General features: G+C 41.3%; 1 protein-coding gene across 1 annotated transcript in view; it reads right to left on the bottom strand.

Annotated features, from left to right (window-relative positions):
• The window catches only part of Trpm6 (transient receptor potential cation channel subfamily M member 6), a 131718-nt gene extending 111897 nt beyond the window's left edge, over window positions 1-19821 (bottom strand). The window contains 1 exon segment of the mRNA XM_090329291.1: window positions 19741-19821. Within this exon segment, the coding sequence (XP_090185417.1) occupies window positions 19741-19752 (12 nt within the window). The 5' untranslated portion in view covers window positions 19753-19821.
• Window positions 19822-20147: the final 326 nt, after the last annotated feature.

Here is a 20147-nt window from a genome sequence, read left to right as displayed (position 1 = left end):
CAATCCATAAGCATGACTTTGTCCTCATAGGACAATCTTTCATTTGATATGATTGCAAGTATAGTAATGGTTTTACACACACACACACACACACACACACACACACACACACACATCAGAACAGCGTTTGGAGAATATAGAAGGAGGTATTTTGGTTGTGTCTTGTGTGTGCCAACTCATTACTAAATAGAACTCAGGATAATCAGTCTGGACCCTCTTAATCAAGAAGGTAAAGGGTAATTAATTGGTTCTTTTGCATTAAACTGCTATCTATATGCATGGGAAATTTTTTTCCCAATGGAAGTCAGAATCATTTTAAATCATTTGATTCCCTTACTGCTTTCACAGAGTCAGGAACTATGTTTATGTATTAAAACCTATGCACTAGAACTGGGTATAGTAGTTCATGCCTGTAATCTATCTTAGCCAGCACTCAGCAGGTTGAGGAAGGAGAATTTCAAGTTCAAAGCCAGCCTTGACTACATAGTGAAATGCCCTACCATCACCGTCTCAAATAAAGCAAAGCCAAAAGAAAAAAATTACTGAATTGTCAAAACACTGAAAGCCAAATCTTGGAAACACTGAAAGCTATGAAATTTAAAATTAACTAAGCAGATTGTTAATCTATTTACAGTGCTGGGCACTGGAAGTTCACAACTGTAATCCTCGCTGTTCAGGAGGCTGAGATCTGAGAACTGGGGTCTGAGACTAGCCCAGACAGAAAATTCCCCTGAGACTCTTATCACTCAAAGTCAGAACTGGCACTGTAGCTCAAAGTGGTAGAACACTAGCCCTACGCACAAAGTACTCAAGTCCCACAACTGGCAAAAAAAAAAAAAAGGAAAAAGAAAATCTGTTTATAATAACAAGAAATGCCACGATCTTTTAGAATCATTATGCTTCTTCCCCTACTCAAAACCATCACTTAAGTTTTGCATAGCACTGACCAAGGTGTTATAAAACAGTCCATATGTCCTCAAGGAATTCTCCATTCTGAATTTCAAAACGTTTTAAACCATTAATTCATCCAAAAATATTTTGGACAGTTATCTGTGATGCAGGGGAATTCTGTGCCACACAAACAAATCAGCTCCTACTACCAGCAAAAGTAGAATAAAAAGAAAGTATAGATGTAAACCAGGAAGAGTAGAACCCAACTACAGTGTCAGCTAGTTGTGAAGTTGAGACAGAAAGATAGCATGAGCCCAGGAGTTTGAAACCAGCCTGAACGGCATAGAAGATTCTCCAATATAAAGACCTCCATTTCAATACAGATAGGTAGATAAATTATAGACAGATAGATAGATAAATAGATTTGTAGGCTGCACATAAGGGTCCCTAATATAAAACTCAATATAATATATACACTAGGCAAGTTAAGCTCAGTCTTTTTTGGGGTGGGAGTGGGGCTTGACTTACAAACTTCAAGCTCTTACTTTCCTTTTTTATTCAAAGCCACTGTTCTGTCCCTCAAGCAATAACTCCACTTTCAGTTTTTTGTTGGCTCATTGGAAATGAATCTTTTGAATTTGTCTGCTTCACTTGGCTTTGAACCATGAGTACCACACCTCAAGCTTCCTGAGTAGCTAGAATCACAGGCATGAGCTACCAGTATCCAGCTATCTTCTATTCTTTCCAAAGGCTGGAGAAGAGCTCTCTGTCTATGACTTTTGGGGCAATTCACTCAAGTTTCTCCTACCTGTTTGCTCTTCTATAAACATGACACGAGTAATAGTAACTCCGCTACCGGGATTGCTCAGTAGACAAGCATGTGTTTAGCATTCCAGGCACTAAAAATAGCAAGAGTAAGAATAACATTCCTTCATGGAGCTATTGAAAGGACTGTGTAAATTAAAGGCTAAGATTGTCCACTGCTGCTGGTTTATACCTGTAAATCCTAGCAACTTAGGAGGCTGAGGTTCAAACCTAGCTGGGCAAAAGAACATGTGAGGCTCTGACTTCCAATTAATCACCCCAATGCCACATGTGAAGCCATGGCTCAAGTGATAGAGTGCCAGCCTGGAGCAAAAAGGCTAATGGCCAGTGCTATTGTGGGCCTCACATTCCATTTCTGTTGTCTCAGGCTCCAACCCAATGATTATTGAATAGACAACAAGCTGAACACATTTTAAAATAGGACTTCAAACACCTTTGTGTAGAATTCTCCCTGAAAGAGATAAGCATGTGCCACAGAAAGATATAGAAGCTTTCTTCCCACAATGTTCCTGTCTCCACTCAAAACGATGGAAACAACCTTCACCTTGATTCGCCATTGTCTACACAATTCTCACTTCAGAGCTGCACTTTTCCCTCATACCTCACATGCCACTCTTAGCTGTTAGCTCAACAGAGATCCAAATGTTTACTGGTTGCAGTTCAACAACCCAAATCAATCTGAGTCAAATAACCAATGTGTCAGCTTCTGTTACTGGAGTAGTAAATTGTTGCCATTACAGTTGAGAGTGGAAACAGCCATTTTGTTGTGGTTCATCTTCATGGACTAGGTGGGTGCTCAAGTGATAGCACACCAACCTGGAAAAATCCAGGCAAGTCCCAAAGCTCTGAGTTCAAGACCCAAAAAAAGGCACCAAAAAAAGACAGGGGGGCAGGGAGAAGGGAACTTTACAGACTAGACTAGAGATATAGTTCAGTGGTAAAGCACTTACCTGGCGTGCACAAGGTCCTGGGTTCTATTTCTAGCACTACAGAATGAGAGTAGAAGTGAAACAAGGGAATTATTGTACTTGTCTCGAGTTTGCAATCTGCACAAAAACACCAGAATAGTTCAAATGAAGAAATAGTATTTCCAGGCTTCAGAGGGTTATTTGATCCTTTTTTTTTTCAAAGCCACATTTGAAGCAGGACTTCTTTGAGATGAGTGCAGGGCAGATGGACTTCTGGTGGTGCGTGTGCAATCTGTTGGCTGAGGGAAAGTATTTGCAGAAGCTTTCCCACTTATTTGGATGAGTCAGCCAGGGCCTTGCACAGGGTGCTGTCTGAACTTGCAGGGAGGCCTCATCTGACTCACCGGATCTCAGGGAAACCTCCAGATCCAAAATATACACAAATGAAAACCCTGCTCTACCAACTACTGGCTTAGGGAATGTGAACTTATTTCTTATTAAATTATCTCGGTGTGGGTGGGTAGGGAAGGTGTGTCGACTTTTAACATAAACTCAGGAGAAAAAAAAATAGCAGGCTCATCTTAAAGATTTTTCTCTTTTGTGGCACCAGTGATTCATGCCTGTCATCCTAGCTACACAGAAGAGAGCTGAGGATGAGGGTTCAAAGCTAGCCTGGGCAAGAAAGTCTATAAGATTCTTATATCCAATTAACTACCACAATAAAAGCCAGAAGGTGAGTTGTGGTTTAAGTGGTAGAGCACTAGCCATGAGAAAACAACAACAAAAAAGTTTTAAGGGACAGCATCCAGATCCTGAGTTCAAGTCCAGAATGTGTTTTTTAAAAAAGAGGAAGGAGTGTGGGCTAGTGGTAGAGTACTTGCCCTACCTAGCATGCATGAAGCCCAGGGGTCAATTTCTCAATAGCACATACACAGGGGGGGGAAAAGGCCAGAAGTGGTGCTGTGGCTCAAGTGATAGAGCTCTAGAGCCTTGAGAAAGCTCACGTACAGTGCCTGGACCTTGAGTTCAAGCCCCAGAACCACTGTAACAGCAATATTCCCAAGACAATATGTTGGGAGTATACTCTACAGCTTGGGAGGGGGTGGGAAGGAGGGAAAGTGGGAGAAAAATATGGGAAGGGGTAACTGTTTAAGAAGTAATGTACTCACCACCTTACAAATGCAACTGTAACCCCTCTATACCTCACTCTGATAATAAAATAAAATTTAAAAAGAAAACTTTCTTTGGTTAATAATGAAACTATATTATGTTTAACCATTTAGTTATACTAAATTGAAATCAAAGTGTAAAAAAACTTAAAGTTTCTGGGACAGAAAAGCTTTATTAGAAATTTTGAATTAAATGTTATTATGGCATCTATCATAAAGTTTATATATGCAAGAGGCATTGTCCTTTTTATGGTATAGTAGAACAGAAAGAGCACCACAAGAGGATTTTGGTTATTAAATTTTGGTTGCAACACATATCACATACACAAGCTTCAAATTTTGGCTGAAAGAATAGAAGAAAGGGCAAGGGAGTGCAGAGAGAAACAGAAAGAGCAACAGCTTTGAAAGTGTTTCTCTGCATTTCCTCCTACAAGCTAATCATATCCTCAAGATCAGAAGTTCTCAAACTTTTGGAGCTTAGATTCCCTCCATATTCCTAAAATATTATCAAGGGTCCTGAATATCATTTGTGTGTTGAGACTATGTATATTTTCCATATTAAAATGAAAATTGGCACTTTAAAAACATTGGCCACAGGCCAGGAGTGTAGCCTAATGGCAGCATGCTCGCCTAGCATGCATGAAGCCCTGGGTTCAATTCCCCAAAAACACATATACAGAAAAAGCTGGAAGTGGCACTGTGGCTCAAGTGGCAGAGTGCTAGCCTTGAGCAAAAAGTGTCCAAGGACAGTTCCCAGGCCCTAAGTTCAAGCCCCAGGACCAGCAAAAACAAAATTGGTCATTAGCTCATAATTAAATTAGGACAATTTCTGGGACACGATAAATTATGTAGGACCCTCGTCATTAACATATAGAAGCCAAAGAAGGATATGCAAAGGTGTGATGGACAAAGAATTAATAGCTATGTACAGAGGAGCATAAGAAAATAATATTCTAATGAACTAGGAGAAAAGGAAACAAGAGACATTCTTTAGCTGCCATTGTTGCAGTATTCTTTTGTTTTGTTTGTTAGTTTGTCTTTGGGAGGGTGAGGGAAGGCACATGAAAGGTGGAACCAGGATGAATAAATACAACAGTGATAGTCACTAGACACTATGTTGGAACATGAACTGACACCTTGTGGGAAGGGATGGAAGAGAAAGACTGGGAGAAAGCAATGAGAGGAAGGACATGGTTCAAAAATTCACACTAATTACTCATTACCTGACTCATCTAACTGTAACCCCTCTGTATACCAACTGTACAATAGATAGATGGATTAGAATAATTAACCTAATCCTACATTAAATCAATGTTTAAAGGAAATTTTTCATACAAAACTAGATAAGAATGCCTAATTAAAGGCAGCTGGATTTTCCTACTTGCTTCTGTATTTAAAGCATCACAGCATTTTTTGTGCTACAGTTTATAAAGAAAATTGGCCTCATATAAATAAATAATTAGAAAAGGAGAGAGTATTTTAATATCTTTTTTAGACCATTGTGTTTGTGGTTTTGTTGTTGTTGTTGTGTTTGGTGGAAGCTGGAAATTGAACCCTGAGTCTCAGATTTGCTAGGTCTGTGCTCTCCCACTGAGCTACATCCCAGCCAAATACTGTTCTGCATTCATCGTATAACCTTGAGAAACATATACTCATAAAAGGATGAGTAAAAAGTACATACTATTATAAAAATAAATTTGACTTCAGGGTCTCAGGAAGCCAGACGGTGGTGGCACACTCATAGTTATTCGGGAAGTTGAGATATGAATATTTCAGTGTGAAGCCGGACTAGGCAGAAAATTCTGTGAGACCTTTATCTCCAATTAACTAGCAAAAAGCTAGTTAATGTATGTGGCTTAAGTGGTAGAGTGCCAACCTTAGGCAAAAAAAAAAAAAAGCCAAATTTCTGAGGTCCTGAGTTAGAGTACTGGCTTGCACGCGCCACACACACACACACACACACACACACACACACAATACACACACAACACACACACACACACACACACACACACACACACACACGAAAGGAAAGGAAAGGAAAGGAAAAATAATTAAAGGAAAAAGAAAGGTCTTAGGAATTCCAGAAGTCCTTAGGCAATAGTCAGCCTATAAGTATGAGCAGGCTCCCTGGGGCCAGACGAGTGAACAAGAATGCACCATTCTCCACAAGTTGACTTCCTGCATGCATAGCATACTTACTCTGTTCACTTCATTCCAATAAGTAGATCATAGTATTTCAAGATATCCCTGTTTACCCTGTTACTCAACTGAAGGAAATTCCAGCAGAGAGAAAAAGCACTTTACAAATCAAACCTTCACACTCTGTACCTTCCAGGCAATGTGTGGGACTTCGAGGGGGTTTTTGGTTTGGTTTGGTTTTCTGCATTACATTTTTCACTTTATACCTAACTTTAGTTTGCTCTACTGCATCCACATCATGATAATGTCATCAGAATGACCTTCCGGTGACCTTGGTAGTACTGTGGCATGGAAGACCAAGTTTTAGGAAGCTTATGTTCTACCAGTTTATCTACTCCTTTTAGAAAACATTGATATACCTCTAAAACAATAGCATCATTCTTTTATTAAAGAATGCTATGGCATCACATTCTAACAAAAATAAGGTTTCAGATCGTAATTCTGTGGCAAAGTGCTTTTGTAATATAAGCATGGTCCTGGGTTTAACCAATTAATTAGATAAATACAGTACCAGGTATTAATAACATATTGGATGCACTTGTGTTTACAAATCAGTATCAATAATGACTCAAGCATAAACCATAAGACTCAAGGAAACAAATGCATTTTCCTAGACCTTAAACTCAGGGCCTGGTCACTGTCCTTGGCCTTTCTCAAGGCTAGCACTCTACCGCTTAAGCCACAGTACCACTTCCAGCTTTTTCTGTGTATGTGGTAACAAGGAATCAAACCCAAGGCTTCATGCATGCTAGGCAAGCACTCTACTTCTAGGCCACATTCCCAGCCCCCAAAAGAGAAATTCCTTCTGCCTGCACACAGACTTCATGGAAAAGACAAAAGCTAGCAAAATCCTGGAAAGACAAGAGAAGTTTAGAGACAAGGTGGCAGAATTCCTTGTGGTTAAGAAATGTAGATATTTCTACTTAGGTCCTTCAGAAATACTCTTGTTAAGGTGACCATAAAAGCCACAAAATGACTGAGGAACAAAGAATAGAGAAGATAAAAGATGTAAAAACATTGGAAACATCTAAGCTTCAGGGTATAGAAGAAAGACTTCAAGAACTAATGAAAAGAATTCTTAACCATAATGGTGACATCATTCCTGAAAGTACTAAAAATATCTACAGAGTTACAATACAAAGAAATTTTGAAGAAATAGTTTATGATTGGTACTGCAAAGAAAGTGAAGAAAATGGTAAGGGTTTTTGTTTATTTCTTTGGGTTTTTTGGTTGTTGTTTTTTGAGGGTTTTTTTGTTGTTTGTTTTGTGTTGTTTCATTGTACCAGTTGTGGGTCTTGAACTCAGGTCTTGGGTCTTCTTAGGCTTTTTTGCTCAAAGTTGGCACTCTACCATTTAACTATGCTTCCACCTTCTGTGTTTAGTACTAGTTAACTGTAGTCTCCCAGACTTTTCTACCTGTGGCTGGCTTTGAACCTCGATTCTCACACCTCAGCCTCCTTAGCTAGAATTCCAGGCATGATCACAAGTGCCTGGCCAATGACCGCAGTTCTGTCTACAATGAACAAATCAAATAACAGAGATTCTAACAACAGATTATAAAAGAGAAGAGGCAGTGAGGTAGTATTGTCCTCTCTGGAGAATCAATATTAAAAACAACAGCCAGAAAACCAGCAATGTAAAGGAAAAAACTAGGATTTCATTTGGAGCCAAAGGAAAAGTGAGTGCAAAGAGAGAGCACATACAGATGATAACAGAGAATGGAAATGACTATATAGATCTTTGTGATAGGATGTGAGACAAGGTGATAAAATAGCAAGGACCATCAAGAAAGGCTCAGACTTAAAGAACATGCTTCCTCTTCTAACAGAGAATAGATCATGTCTTTCTTTGTACTTTGGCCCAAGACCCTACTATCAGCCCCCTCGGGAAAGCCATGCCCATTTAGCAAACTTTTCAGCAATTACAAAATATGTGAAATGCTCTTGCAGTCAAGTATCCACCATGATTACGACAGACTAGGAACACCAAGTCACCTACTCACTGCCTGCCCCATGTGAAAGGCACTAGTCCTGCAGGATTAGGATCCAGGAATTCCCCCAATCAGTGACCCTAAAAGCATGTACCTCAGAATACATCTCCACTAAGGAAGGGGAATTTTGTGTAAAGGATAAGGGGAGGGGAGAAGAAAGAGGAGGACAAATGTGCTTTCTTCTCTACCACGTAGGCAATCCCTACCAATAAATTAGAGAAATTTCATTCTCCCAGAATGAGTCATGCCTGAGTTACTGAGGTGCTACACCTCCAGTCCTAGCAATTTTAATAGGCAGTATTGTGAACAGTACAGAATCCACAAGAGACAACAGATGATATAGGGGGCAGTTAAATCTCCCTTCAGTCCTCCCCAGCCATTACGCTCACCTCAAAAGCTACCATCCGTTACAATTTCTTGTACATTCTTCCAAAGTTATTCTATGTGTTTTGCAATATATACCAAAATAGTTTATGCAAATAGAGGCATATTACATATACTTTTCTATGCCCCAGATTTTTCCATTTGTCATTTGTAAATAATAATCTTACATACCTGTAACCTTAGGGATGCTTCATATTTTGGGAGACATGATCATTCCTTTTGTATGGAAGCCCCATAAATTTATTTAGTATATTTATTTTTCTTTCTTTTAAAAAATATTATTTTATGTTGTTTTGTTTTGTTTTATTGTGCCAGTCCTGGGTCTTGAACTCAAGGCCTGGGCATGGTCCTTGAATTTTTGTGCTCAAGGCTAATGCTCTCCCACTTACTTGAAACAAAGCTCTCCTTCTGGCTCTTCTGCTGGGTAACTGAAGGTAAAAGTCTTCACAGACTTTTCTTCTCAGTCTGGCTTTGAACTACAATCCTTAGATTTCAGCCTCCTGAGAGCTAGGATTTCAGATGTGAGCCACTAGCCACTGGCTTGCTTATTTTCATTAAGTAACTGTACAAGGGAGTATCAGTTCTAGGAGTTGATTTTAAATTTTTATTTATTGCTCCTAAGTAGTTGTTCAAAGAGTTTCAATTCCAGAAGTCAGTGCATTTTGGTGCATGTCACCACTTCCATCATTCTCACTCACTCCGCCCTATTCCCATCCCTACCCTCAAGTCACACAGCTCAATTTCTACATCACATACATTGCACACAATGACCGTGTTTGAGCACCCTTCCTCCCTCATACTAGGGCTTAACATCAGGGCCCCGAGCTCTTGTATCAGCTTTTTCCTCTCAAGGCTGGCACTCCTCCACGTGAGCCACACTTCCACTTCTGGCTCTTTGCTGGTTACTTGGAGATAAGAGTCTCTCAGATGTACCTGCCCCTGGCTTTGAACAATGATTCTCAAATCTCACTACTGTAGCTACCCTTGGGTAGTTAGGATGACAGGCATGAGCCACAGTGCCTGGCCTAATCATTTATTTAGTTAATAATCTATTCATAGATTAGTCTACATGTTGTACCAAATGGCCATAAAATGACAGTTTTCATCTACATGAATGCCCATACCACAGATTCTGCAAATAGAATTCCAAAGACAACTTGAATAGCAAACACAGTGTCCTTTCCTTTACAGAGATGTGCTGATTCACAAACAAATGGTATGACTCTCTAACAACTGTTAAACATTAAACAATACATTGATAGAATGCCCCTTAATTGCTTCAGAGAACTACAGTATTTTATGATTTGTACTCTACTTCCTTCCAAAGTACTTTAAGGGAGCCAAATTCTTCCTGTTTACAAATACTTGTCTAGAAATGAGCCAGAAGATCAATCTCATTCCACATCCACAATGACTACAGTGACATTAGTCATCAGAAGTTTAAAGCTGTCTACTGGAAAACATGAGACTACTAAACAGCAATAAAGAAGATCAGAAGTCTTAAATGAACAAAGTGCTCTAGTTTGATTATACAGCTAAAGACATCATGTATTAATGAAAGACAGGAGAAAGGCAATTGGAGGACAGGAACTCGTTACCCCTTAGTGCTATCATGGATAGACAGTCTACTCATCTCTATACTACTCAGTCAGCTGAATACAATAGCCTGGCCAGGAGTTTGGCCTAGTGGTAGAGTGCTTGCCCAACATGCACACAGACCCTGTATTGATTCTTCAGTACCACATACATAGGAAAAAGCTGGAAGTGGTGCTGTGGCTCAAGTGGCAGAGCTCTAGCCTTCAGAAAATACAAGGACAATACTCAGGCCCTGAGTTCAAGCTCCAGGATCAGCAAAAAAAAAAAAATCCTCCCCATGTTCCCCACCACGGTAGAAAAGCACAACACAAATACAGGCATATGGTCTACCAAAGTTCTACTATATTCCCTCATGGGTACCCAGAATACCAAATATCCAAACGAGCAACCCCAACACCCAAATCCTTGCCAAAGCCACACAGTGAGTACTTCCCCTGTTCTCTTTCTTCATCTCAATTTGTGTGTGTATAACTTTGTTTTCTACCATACCCGGCTCCATTTTTAATGACCGACCACAGAGTCAGTTAAATGCACTGACCTCTTCCAGGTGCATTCCCAACCCCTCAAATACCCACTTAAAAGTTGCTGTCAGAAATATCTAAATCAATGACTGGAGGTGACAGAAGCCTGATGCATTGACTTGAAAGAGCATCTTTTGAAGAGTGGCTTTTCCTAAAATTCTCAGGTTGCCAAAATGCTGTGCCCTCTAGACGAGGTAAGAAAGACACTCACACCCCCAGTTCCACAGTTGGCTATTTCTCAAGAGTAGCCTGGATAGCCTGTTAGAGACAGGTACATGCTCACCAAAAAAAATGGTACATAGCTAGACAGTGGTGGATCATATCTGTAATCTTGGCTACTCAGCTGAAATCTGACTGAAGACTGTGAAACTCAAAGTAACCAACAAAAAGCTGAAAGTGGAGCTATGGCTCAAGTGGTAGACTGCAAGCCTTGGACAACAAAAGCTAAAGGACAACACCCAGGCTCTGAGTTCAAGCCCCAGTACTAGTATACACACACACACACACACACACACACACACACACACCACAAAAAGCTATATAAAGTTTGCTCATTAGAGCCCCAAGAAAACACAGGTATGCACTGTCCCTCTCCTAATATGCCAACGAGTTGCTCATTAAAATATATTCTACCAGCCAGGTCCTGGTGGCTCACACCTGTAATCCTAGCTACTCAGGAGGCTGAGTTTGAAGCCAGCCTAGGCATAATAGCCCTTGAGACTCTTATCACCAATCAGCAAAAGGCTGGAAGTGTAGCTGTGGCTCGAATGATAAAGCATTAGCCTTGAACAAAAAATTCAGAGACAGGTCCTGAGTTCTAAGTCTCTGCTTTGACTCCAGCAATAGCATAAACAAATCTATTAATTAACTGCCAAGGACTATTGACTATCTCTGAACTATCTCTTTTTTCTTTATTGAGATTGAGTAATTACTTAAATACTTGTCTTTACATTCACACTTATACGGATCAGCATTCTGATTTACAAAGCTTACGATTAACAAAAAAAAATACAAAAACCTCAAGTTTTACATAGGGAAAAATTTTAACTCTTCAAATATTAATGATAAAATTACTTCTTCCTGATTGGGTGATATAGACATGTCTTTTCTGTTACCCAGTTTCAGCTGTTCCCTTTTTTTCTCCCATCTCTTGTATCTGATCACATCTTCGCTTTTCTGTGGTCACTATCCTACTTGATTCCATCTATACACTAGGCACACACTCTGGCTTCTCTTCCTCCAGGTTTTTCCTCTTCAACCTATTCTCTCTAATACAGCCTGTAATCCTATCATTGAATAAGTGAGCAAAACATTCTCATGTAAAACCTCTCTGGGGCTCCTCCATTATCTTCAGGATTAAAAGTTCTTCATCAGGTTCACAGTCCACAGACATCCCAGATGGGTGCTTGCTTTCTTGCTTCATTCTTGCTCCTCCCTATCTCAATCTCTGCCTTCTGCTTCCAGTTTACAACCTTCAAGCCCAGGAAGTCACCTCCAGGAGTTTGTTATCCTCTCAGCTCCTTTCCTTTCTCCACCAATTTTGATATCATATTTTGGGAAAACCGGTCTGGAATCTAAAATCTGAATCCAGTTCTAGCCATGGATGCTTCACCCTCACTGCTATTTTGTCATGACCTATTTGGTCCTGCTATAGTCAATGGCATCTCCCCCGAGATTTTGTGCTCCCTTGTGCCTGGTGGGGCACATCTATGAGCATTTTGCCACTGCTCTGTAAAGTATATCCTGTAAAATGAAGGTATCACATGAGAAAATGAGAGAATGTTTTGTGGTCATATTAGTACCTACAAATATTCTGACATTCAAGAAGAGATAAACTCTCCATCCTAGTCAAATATATTTGACCAAGGATTTTTCTCTGAGGACATCACAGACTTTTTTCCATAGAATAAAAATTTGGGAGATTTCTTTCCCAAAAGATTTCCGACTTAATATTTCATCTTAATTTTAGAATTTTTGTTTTGCTTTGTTTTGTTTTTTATTTTTGTTGGTCTTGAAGCTTGAATTCAGGACCTGGGTATTGCCCTTGAACATTCTCACTCAAAGTTAGCATTCTGCCTCTCTGAGCCACAGCACCACTTCTGGTTTTCTGGTGGTTAATTGGAGACTAACAGGATGTTCCTGCTGTCTCTGAACTGAGATCTTCAGACCTCAGCCTTCTGAGTAGCTAGGATTATAGGAATGAACCACCACCAACTGCTTAATTTAGATTTTTATCTTAGTCTTCTATTTATCTTAAAACACAAAAGTTAACTATTTCCTCTTAATCTCTTAACTGTTTAAAGTTTAACAGTTTAAAAAAAGGTTTGATTTATTTTTGTTGTAATTTTTTTCTTTATTTTAGTTTTGTGAATTTAACCTGGGCTTTCTTATTCCTATATTCAAAAAGGAATTCTATCACTGACATACATCCCCAGGCCTTAGCAATTAGTTAAAAGGGTTTTAAGAATCTTTAAGATTTTAATCATATCAAATATCAGTTAAAGAGTTGGGGTAGGGTCTAAACCAGTTTAATTTAGAAAAAGGAAAAAAAAAGTTTATATCCAGGATGCCCTAAAATCTTAGGAGGAAAAAGATGTTCTCACAAAATAAGGGTGGTTACAGGAAGGGGGTGCTCAGAAGCCAGACAGCAGGATATTATAAACCCTTTGAGCAACAGAGCTTGGTAGATACTAAGTATCACTAGCTAGGCTAAACTTTTCCAACTTATGTGTGGCAGTCCTGGAGCTTGGCCTAGGATCTATCTCTGGGAGGTTTTATTGCTCTGTTGCTGAAGCCAAATATCCACTCTGGTTTTGGGGGATAGGATTGGTGGTTAATTGGAGATAAGAGGGCAAGAGTCTCACATTGTTTCCTAGCTGGAGTGGCTTTGAACTACAATCCTTAGATGACAGTCTGGAGCCTTGGAGCTCAGTTAACTTCAGTCTCTTGCAGTTACTCCTGATGTTCAAAGGACTGAGTTTTAGAGACAGGCTACACTTTTAATGTTGTTCAGAAAGGAAAAGAAGAATTACTACGACTACATACCTTTCTCTAACTCACCAAAGAGCCAGACTACCAGATGGGTTTCCATTTTTACTGGGTTATGATCATTAAGATATATTTCTGCATTTAATTTCTTCTGAGATTGTAAGATGAGAATCAACATATATTCTATCCATATAAAGGGACCTTGAGGGGCTGGGAACTTGGCCTAGTGGTAGAGTGCTTGTCTAGCATGCATGAAGACCCAGGTTCGATTCCTCGGTACCACATACATAGCAAAAAGCCAGAAGTGGTGCTGTGGCTCAAGTGGTAGAGCCCTAGCCTTGAGAAAATCTAGGGACAGTGCTCAGGCCCTGAGCCCAAGCCCAGGACTGGCCAAAAAAAGGGGGGGACCTTGACATCTACTCTCAGCAGCATGTTCATCGCAGCACTATTTACCATGGCAAAGATACGGACCCAACCTAGATGCCCCTTGGTAGATGAGTTGATCAAAAAGATGTGATACTTACACACAATGGAATTCTATGCTGCCATCAGAAAGAAGGGTATTGCCCCGTTTGTAAGGAAATGGAAATGAAAGACTTGGAAAAAATCATATTAAGTGAAGTAAGCCAGACCCAAAGGAACATAGGCTCAATGGTTTCCCTCATTTGAAGTAATTAGTACACATCTATGACTCTCCTAGCAGAGCATTACAATAGCTCAAAACCTAGGTACATAATAAGGTCAGATAGGATGAGACTAAATGAAAGGATCCCTAGGATATGGAAACAAGGGCTTCATCTTGTGTGATTGTTGTTCTTAATGTACTATGTTATTTCTCTTCTCTTTTTTGCCCTTTGATTAATCTCATATTGTTACTGTATCTGACTTTATTACCTGGTATATTGTATATACATTTATTTGTTTATTTGAAATAGGGAGGGGAAAGGGGAAACAAGATGATTGGGAGGGGATGGAGAGAGGGAAATGGGTATGGAAATATAAGAGGGGGTATCAAGGTGTGAGAAGTAATGCACCTACTACCTGACAAATGTAACTGTAACCCCTCTATACATTGTCTAAACATTGTCAGGGTAGACAATAAAAAATAATAAACAATAAAAAGAAATTTGCTTTTCTTTTTCTCTAAACATATAGTTCCGATGATCATACTATTTTGTGATTGCATTATAAATCAAACTCCAGGTACAAACCCAGGCTATAATAAAATAATTCAAATGATCCCATCATTGTTGGTAGGGCAGAGAACAGACCTAAGGGATTCTAGTACTTCTTCCACTCCCCTCTGACTGGTTCTAACTGAAGGCCTGCCCCACAGTAAGACTGACACATCCAGACACCAAGAGACACAGCCCTTCCCTCAATGGCAAGAACTAGAAGGGTTCCTCCCTCATCCTTTGCCTATCAGCCCTGCTTTCAGCTGGCTCTTTGCTAAGGTAAAGTGGCAGGAAGCAAGATATGATTTCTTTCTGACTTGTGTCCAAGATAAGAATTACTTATAAAGTACTCACTCCCTCATTGGGGAAGTGGCTGTGAGAAGCTCAGAAAAAGACAAACATGACCTGGAATAGCTTTCTTCTTTGCTCCCTGTAAGAATTACAAGGCAATATATAGTCTTATGCCAATTCACAATTCTCCCCTAGATTACCTTTCTTAAAGCTGTCCTACAAACTCAAGCTCATTTTAGAAAGTGTTTAAATTGCAAGGTTTTGGACCCTTGGAGCCAAGCAAAATGACAAACCCATAATCTAAGCTACTTCCAAGTCTGAGGCAGGCAGATTCCTTGAGGGCTGAGCAACAATTGGTGTTTGAAGACCCCTGTCTTCAAAGAGCAATTGGCCAGCCAGGCACTGATGTCTCACTCCTGTAATCCTAGCTGCTCAGGACGCTGAGATCTGAGCATTGAAGTTCAAAGCCAGCCTGGGCATGAAAGTCCGTGAGACTCTTATCTCCAGTTTACCACCAGAAAACCAGAAATGGTGCTGTGGCTCAAAGTGATAGGGTGCTATCTTTCAGTAAACGAGCTCAAGGACAACACCCAGGCTTGGAGTTCAAGCCCCAGGTCCTGACTTAGTGATTCGTATTTATTGTCACAGCACTTGGGAAGCAGAGGCAGAAGGATTGAAAGTACCAGGCCAGCTTGGGCTACATAACAATTTTCAGGCCAAACTGAGCTACATAATGAGATCCTGTGTCTATGGATTTCAGGGAAAAAAAGGTAGAAGAGAAGAAAAAGGAGGAGGAAATGTGTAGGAAAATAAGAAATCTATTTTCAACCTTCATCTCTAGACTTATGTAAAAAAAATTATCTCCTTGCTCAACAATACAAGTGTCTGCTTGGAAGGCAGAGTGTCGGTAGTCCAGATAAGGCCAAAGATCAGGATTAGTTTTGTTTTAGTTTGTTTTAAAATCCCTAAAAAGTCAGAACTAACTATGGTAACAAAGATTGGAGAGAAATAAATGATGTTGGCCAAAATTCTTTTTTTTTATTGTAATTAGTAAAAGGGTTACATGATATTTGCCAGATAGAAGATGCATTAATTCACATACATTGACACCCTTTCACATGTCTTGGTACCCATTACCCTCCCCCCTGATGTTGGCCAAAATTCTATAAAGGATTTTATGGAGCAAATGAATCTGAGAAGAAAACTGTCATTCCTGGGATGATTACAAGATTTAATTTACAAAGACCTTCTGGTCCTTAATAGGTCAAAGGAGGATTTCTACTTTCTCTCATAAAAAAAAAGAAAAGAAGAAGGAAGGTATCTTCATATACAAAGACCAGCCCAATCTATATGCTCCTATTACCAGCAAGGAGCAGGTTATTCAGTCTGCGCATGCCCCATCCTCACAGTGCAAAGCACTTTATGAACTCACAAAGTGCTTTATAAACTCACTCAACCTGCCTCAGAGTGCTCCAGAGCAACTCTTATCCCTACCTTTGGAATGAGGATACTGGTTCTCAGGAAGATTACATAATTTTTACAAGGAGCACAATGGCTCAGTAGTGACTATAGCATCATATACTAGCAGTCTGACTTGAGTTCATGCCCCTCGCAATTACCTTTACAGAACTTGTTGGTAAGTCCAAATCAGGCAAGATGGCACAGTCTTGTAGTCCTAGATAATGACCCTGAGTCAGGAGGAGGAGGAGGAAGAGGAGGAAGAAGGGTGAGAAAGAAAGAAGGGAAGAAAGAGAGAGAGAGAGAGAGAGAGAGAGAGAGAGAGAGAGAGAGAGAGAGGAGAGAGAGAGAGAGAGAGGGGGAGAGAGAGAGAGAGAGAGAGAGAGAGAGAGAGAGCAGAGAGAGAGAGAGAGAGAGAGAGAGAGAGAGAGCAGAGAGAGAGAACAAAGGAAGAAAGCAAGAAGAGGGGAAGGAGAGAAGGAAGGAAAGGAAGAAGGGAGGAAGTGACAGAGGGAAAGAGAAAGAGGGGAGGAAAGAGAGGAGGAGGGAAGGGGAATGAAAAGGGAAAGAAAGACAATTTTTGAGATGTTCTCAATTTACTCACAAGGGCTAAAAGGTGTGTATGGGAGACATAAGTCAATTCAGTTAAGAACCATAGGCCAGGGCAGGAAGTGTGACTTCATACTAGAGTGCATGCCAAACATGCACGAGGCCCTGGGTTCAATTCCTGTAGCCTACCACTTAAACAACAAAAAAAGAATCAAATCAACAAAAGAAAAGAAAAAAATAGCTATTAAAATTATTTTAAGAGCCATAGGTCAAAATAATAATGACAATAGCAAACTTGGTTTTACATTCCTGAATATATATTAAAAAGTACCTACAACTTGAACCCCAGACAGCAAACCCCCCAAGTGCCACCACACTTATAGAGCACCAGCTCTGAACAATAAAACTAAGAGGCTGCACCCAGGCCCTAAGGTCAAGCCCCAGTTCCAACAGACACACACACACACACACACACACATACACACACACACACACACACACACACACACACACACACACACACACTCTTGTCTCTTAATTCAAAGAGGAAGATTTCTAACTGCTCTCCCAGAACATGGCACAGTGCTGGCTACTACTTGTAATGGTTCAATGAATCTTTATTTCAGAGAATCCACAGTCTCAAGAACTGTGGTCTAACAGTAGTGTTACAGGTTTACATATCATCTTCCTGAATATCTGAATCAACAAGTGGAACATTAAGATATCTCACTTTAAAGGAGAAGTTTGCATATCTGCATTTTCTGCTGAGGGTGGGAAGCAGGGCTGAGGGCTTACAGCCAGACAGTTCATCGTGGTTGTTTTCATCATATTTTCCAAAGTATCTCTGACTGAAATCAAGTCACAACTCACAGAAAGAGGTGGCCAATCAATGGTGACTATTACCTTTTGTTTCTATAAATTTTACTTTTGTAGGGAGCTCCTAAGTAGAGTCCTGTATCATTTGTCTTCTTGTGACTGCCTTATTACTCTTCATTACAATATCTCCAAGGTTTACTCACCTGCTAGCGCATAAAAGTTTCCTTCCTTTTTGAAGTTGAGTAATAGTCTGTGTGTGTGTGTGTGTGTGTGTGTGTGTGTGTGTGTGTGTGTATAACACTGTGTTCATTCAATAAAATCTATTTATGTATTTTAGGGATTTGGTTCAGAAACAGTTGATGAGATATTAGCACTTCTAGAAGGAAAAAAAATACAAAACAAAACAAAAGCTATCCAAACCCAACACCATGGAGATGTAGTCTCATGATTGCTTTTATATCAACCATACAAAAATCCTGTTCACTGTACATTCCCCATTCAAAAACAGCATTTGGGGCCAGGTACTGGTGGCTCACATCTGCAATTTTGTCTACTCAAGAAGCTGAGATCTAAGGATCACCATTCAGAGCCAATCTGAGCAGGAGAGTCTGTGAGACACTAATCTCCAATCAACTAGCAAAAAAAAAGCTAGAAGAGTGCCAGTCTTGAGCAAAAAAGGCAAAATTACATGGTCAGGCCCTGAGTTCAAGCCTCAGTACCAGAAGACAGAGAGAGAAAGAGAGAGGGGGGAGGGAGAGGGGGAGAGGAGAGAGAGAGAGGAGACACTGATCTAGATTCAAATCTTAGTGCTATGTTTTTCTTCCCTGCCCCCCCCCACCCTACCCCTTCATATTTCTCTCTAGCTGGAGGGATGTTTAGTGTTTTTATTTTAAGGCTGTTCTGGAATTTAACCTCAGAGCCTCCCACCTTCTAGGTGGCCGCTTTATTCCTTGAAGGACTGCATCAGTCCCATGCTTAGTCTTTAAAGGATCATTGCCAGGATGAAATAATAAAAATAGAAAAGGTTTACAATCTGCCCCACACACTTGAAGCGATATTCAGGGAGCACGCAGCATACTGTAGCTCATTTCAAGTTCAAATTCTAAATCCTATTCTCCCTTTGTTCCAGATGAGGAAGCTAAAGCATTGAGCGTCCACGGTTGAGGGTCAGTAATTCAGGCTATCTGACTTCAGAGAAGGTGTTTAGACCAAAGAGTCCAGGCTGGAATGCGCCGATTTCCAGCCAGCATCCTGTTGTGTGCGCCCCAACACAGCGTGTTCCGTAAATGCGACTGAGGACTCCCTCCAGGAGGGGTCAAAGTCTCCCCAAAACTGGTAAGTGACTGCCAGTCACAACCTTGGAGGAGAAAACCATGATTCTTCCAACAGGCAGAGGCATCTTTCCTCCCCAGAACCCCTGGATCCCAGTGGAGAGAGAAAAAGAGAGAGACAGAGAGACAGAGAAAAACAGAGAGCGAGAGAGAGACAGAGATAGAGGGAAACAGAGAGAGAGAGAGAGAGAGAGAGAGAGAGAGAGAGAGAGAGAGAGAGAGAGAGAGAGAGAGAGAGAGAGAGGGAGGGAGGGAGGGAGGGAGGGAGGGAGGGAGGGAGGGAGGGAGGGAGGGAGGGAGGGAGACAGAGACAGAGACAGAGACAGAGACACATAGAGACAGAGAAAGAGAGAGAGAGAGAGACAGGGATAGAGGAAAACACACAGGGAAAGAGACAGGGACAGACAGAGAGAGAAACAGAGAGCAAAAGAGACAGAGAGAGAAACAGAGAGCAAAAGAGACAGAGAGAGAAACAGAGAGCAAAAGAGACAGTCATAGAGACAGACAAAGAGAGAACTAGACAGACAGACAGACAGGCAGGCAGGCAGGCAGGCAGGCAGGCAGACACAGGGAGATCCGCCTGGCCACCAGCGCCTGCGGTCCCCGCGGAGCGCGCGGGCTGGCGCGGGGACCCGGCTGGGTTTACCTTGACCTGCATGATCGCGCCGGGACCCTGCCTGGGGTCCCCACGGCAGCCGAGCAGAGCCGTGGAAGGGTGGCCGGGGCACTTCCGTCTCCCGGGTTCACCGGAGTCTCCTGCTGCGCTCTCTCCACTTCCCGGCTGCAGCTCCAGAGTCCCGGGAGCGCCAGGACAGAGTTGCCTCCTCCCCTCTTCTCCTCCTTCCCTCCTCCTCTCCTCTCTTCCTCCCCTCCTGCCCTCCTCCTCGCCCGCCCCACTCCAGGACTGCTCTTCACACCCCGTCCCCACCGCCCCACGAGGAAACCCGGCCGGCCGAGGTTCGCCTTCCGCCCTCACACACCACCTCCTCCGCGCTGGCCTCGGTCCAGCTCCGGCCCCAGCCCGCGGCTGCGGGGTGCACCCTTCCCTGGGGT

The sequence above is a fragment of the Megascapheus bottae genome, chromosome 3, assembly GCF_031878675.1.
Source record: "Megascapheus bottae isolate mThoBot1 chromosome 3, mThoBot2.hap1, whole genome shotgun sequence".
Lineage (NCBI taxonomy): Eukaryota > Metazoa > Chordata > Mammalia > Rodentia > Geomyidae > Megascapheus > Megascapheus bottae.
The sequence above is the reverse complement of the archived record's forward strand: the minus strand, read 5'-3'. Positions and strand labels throughout refer to the sequence as shown.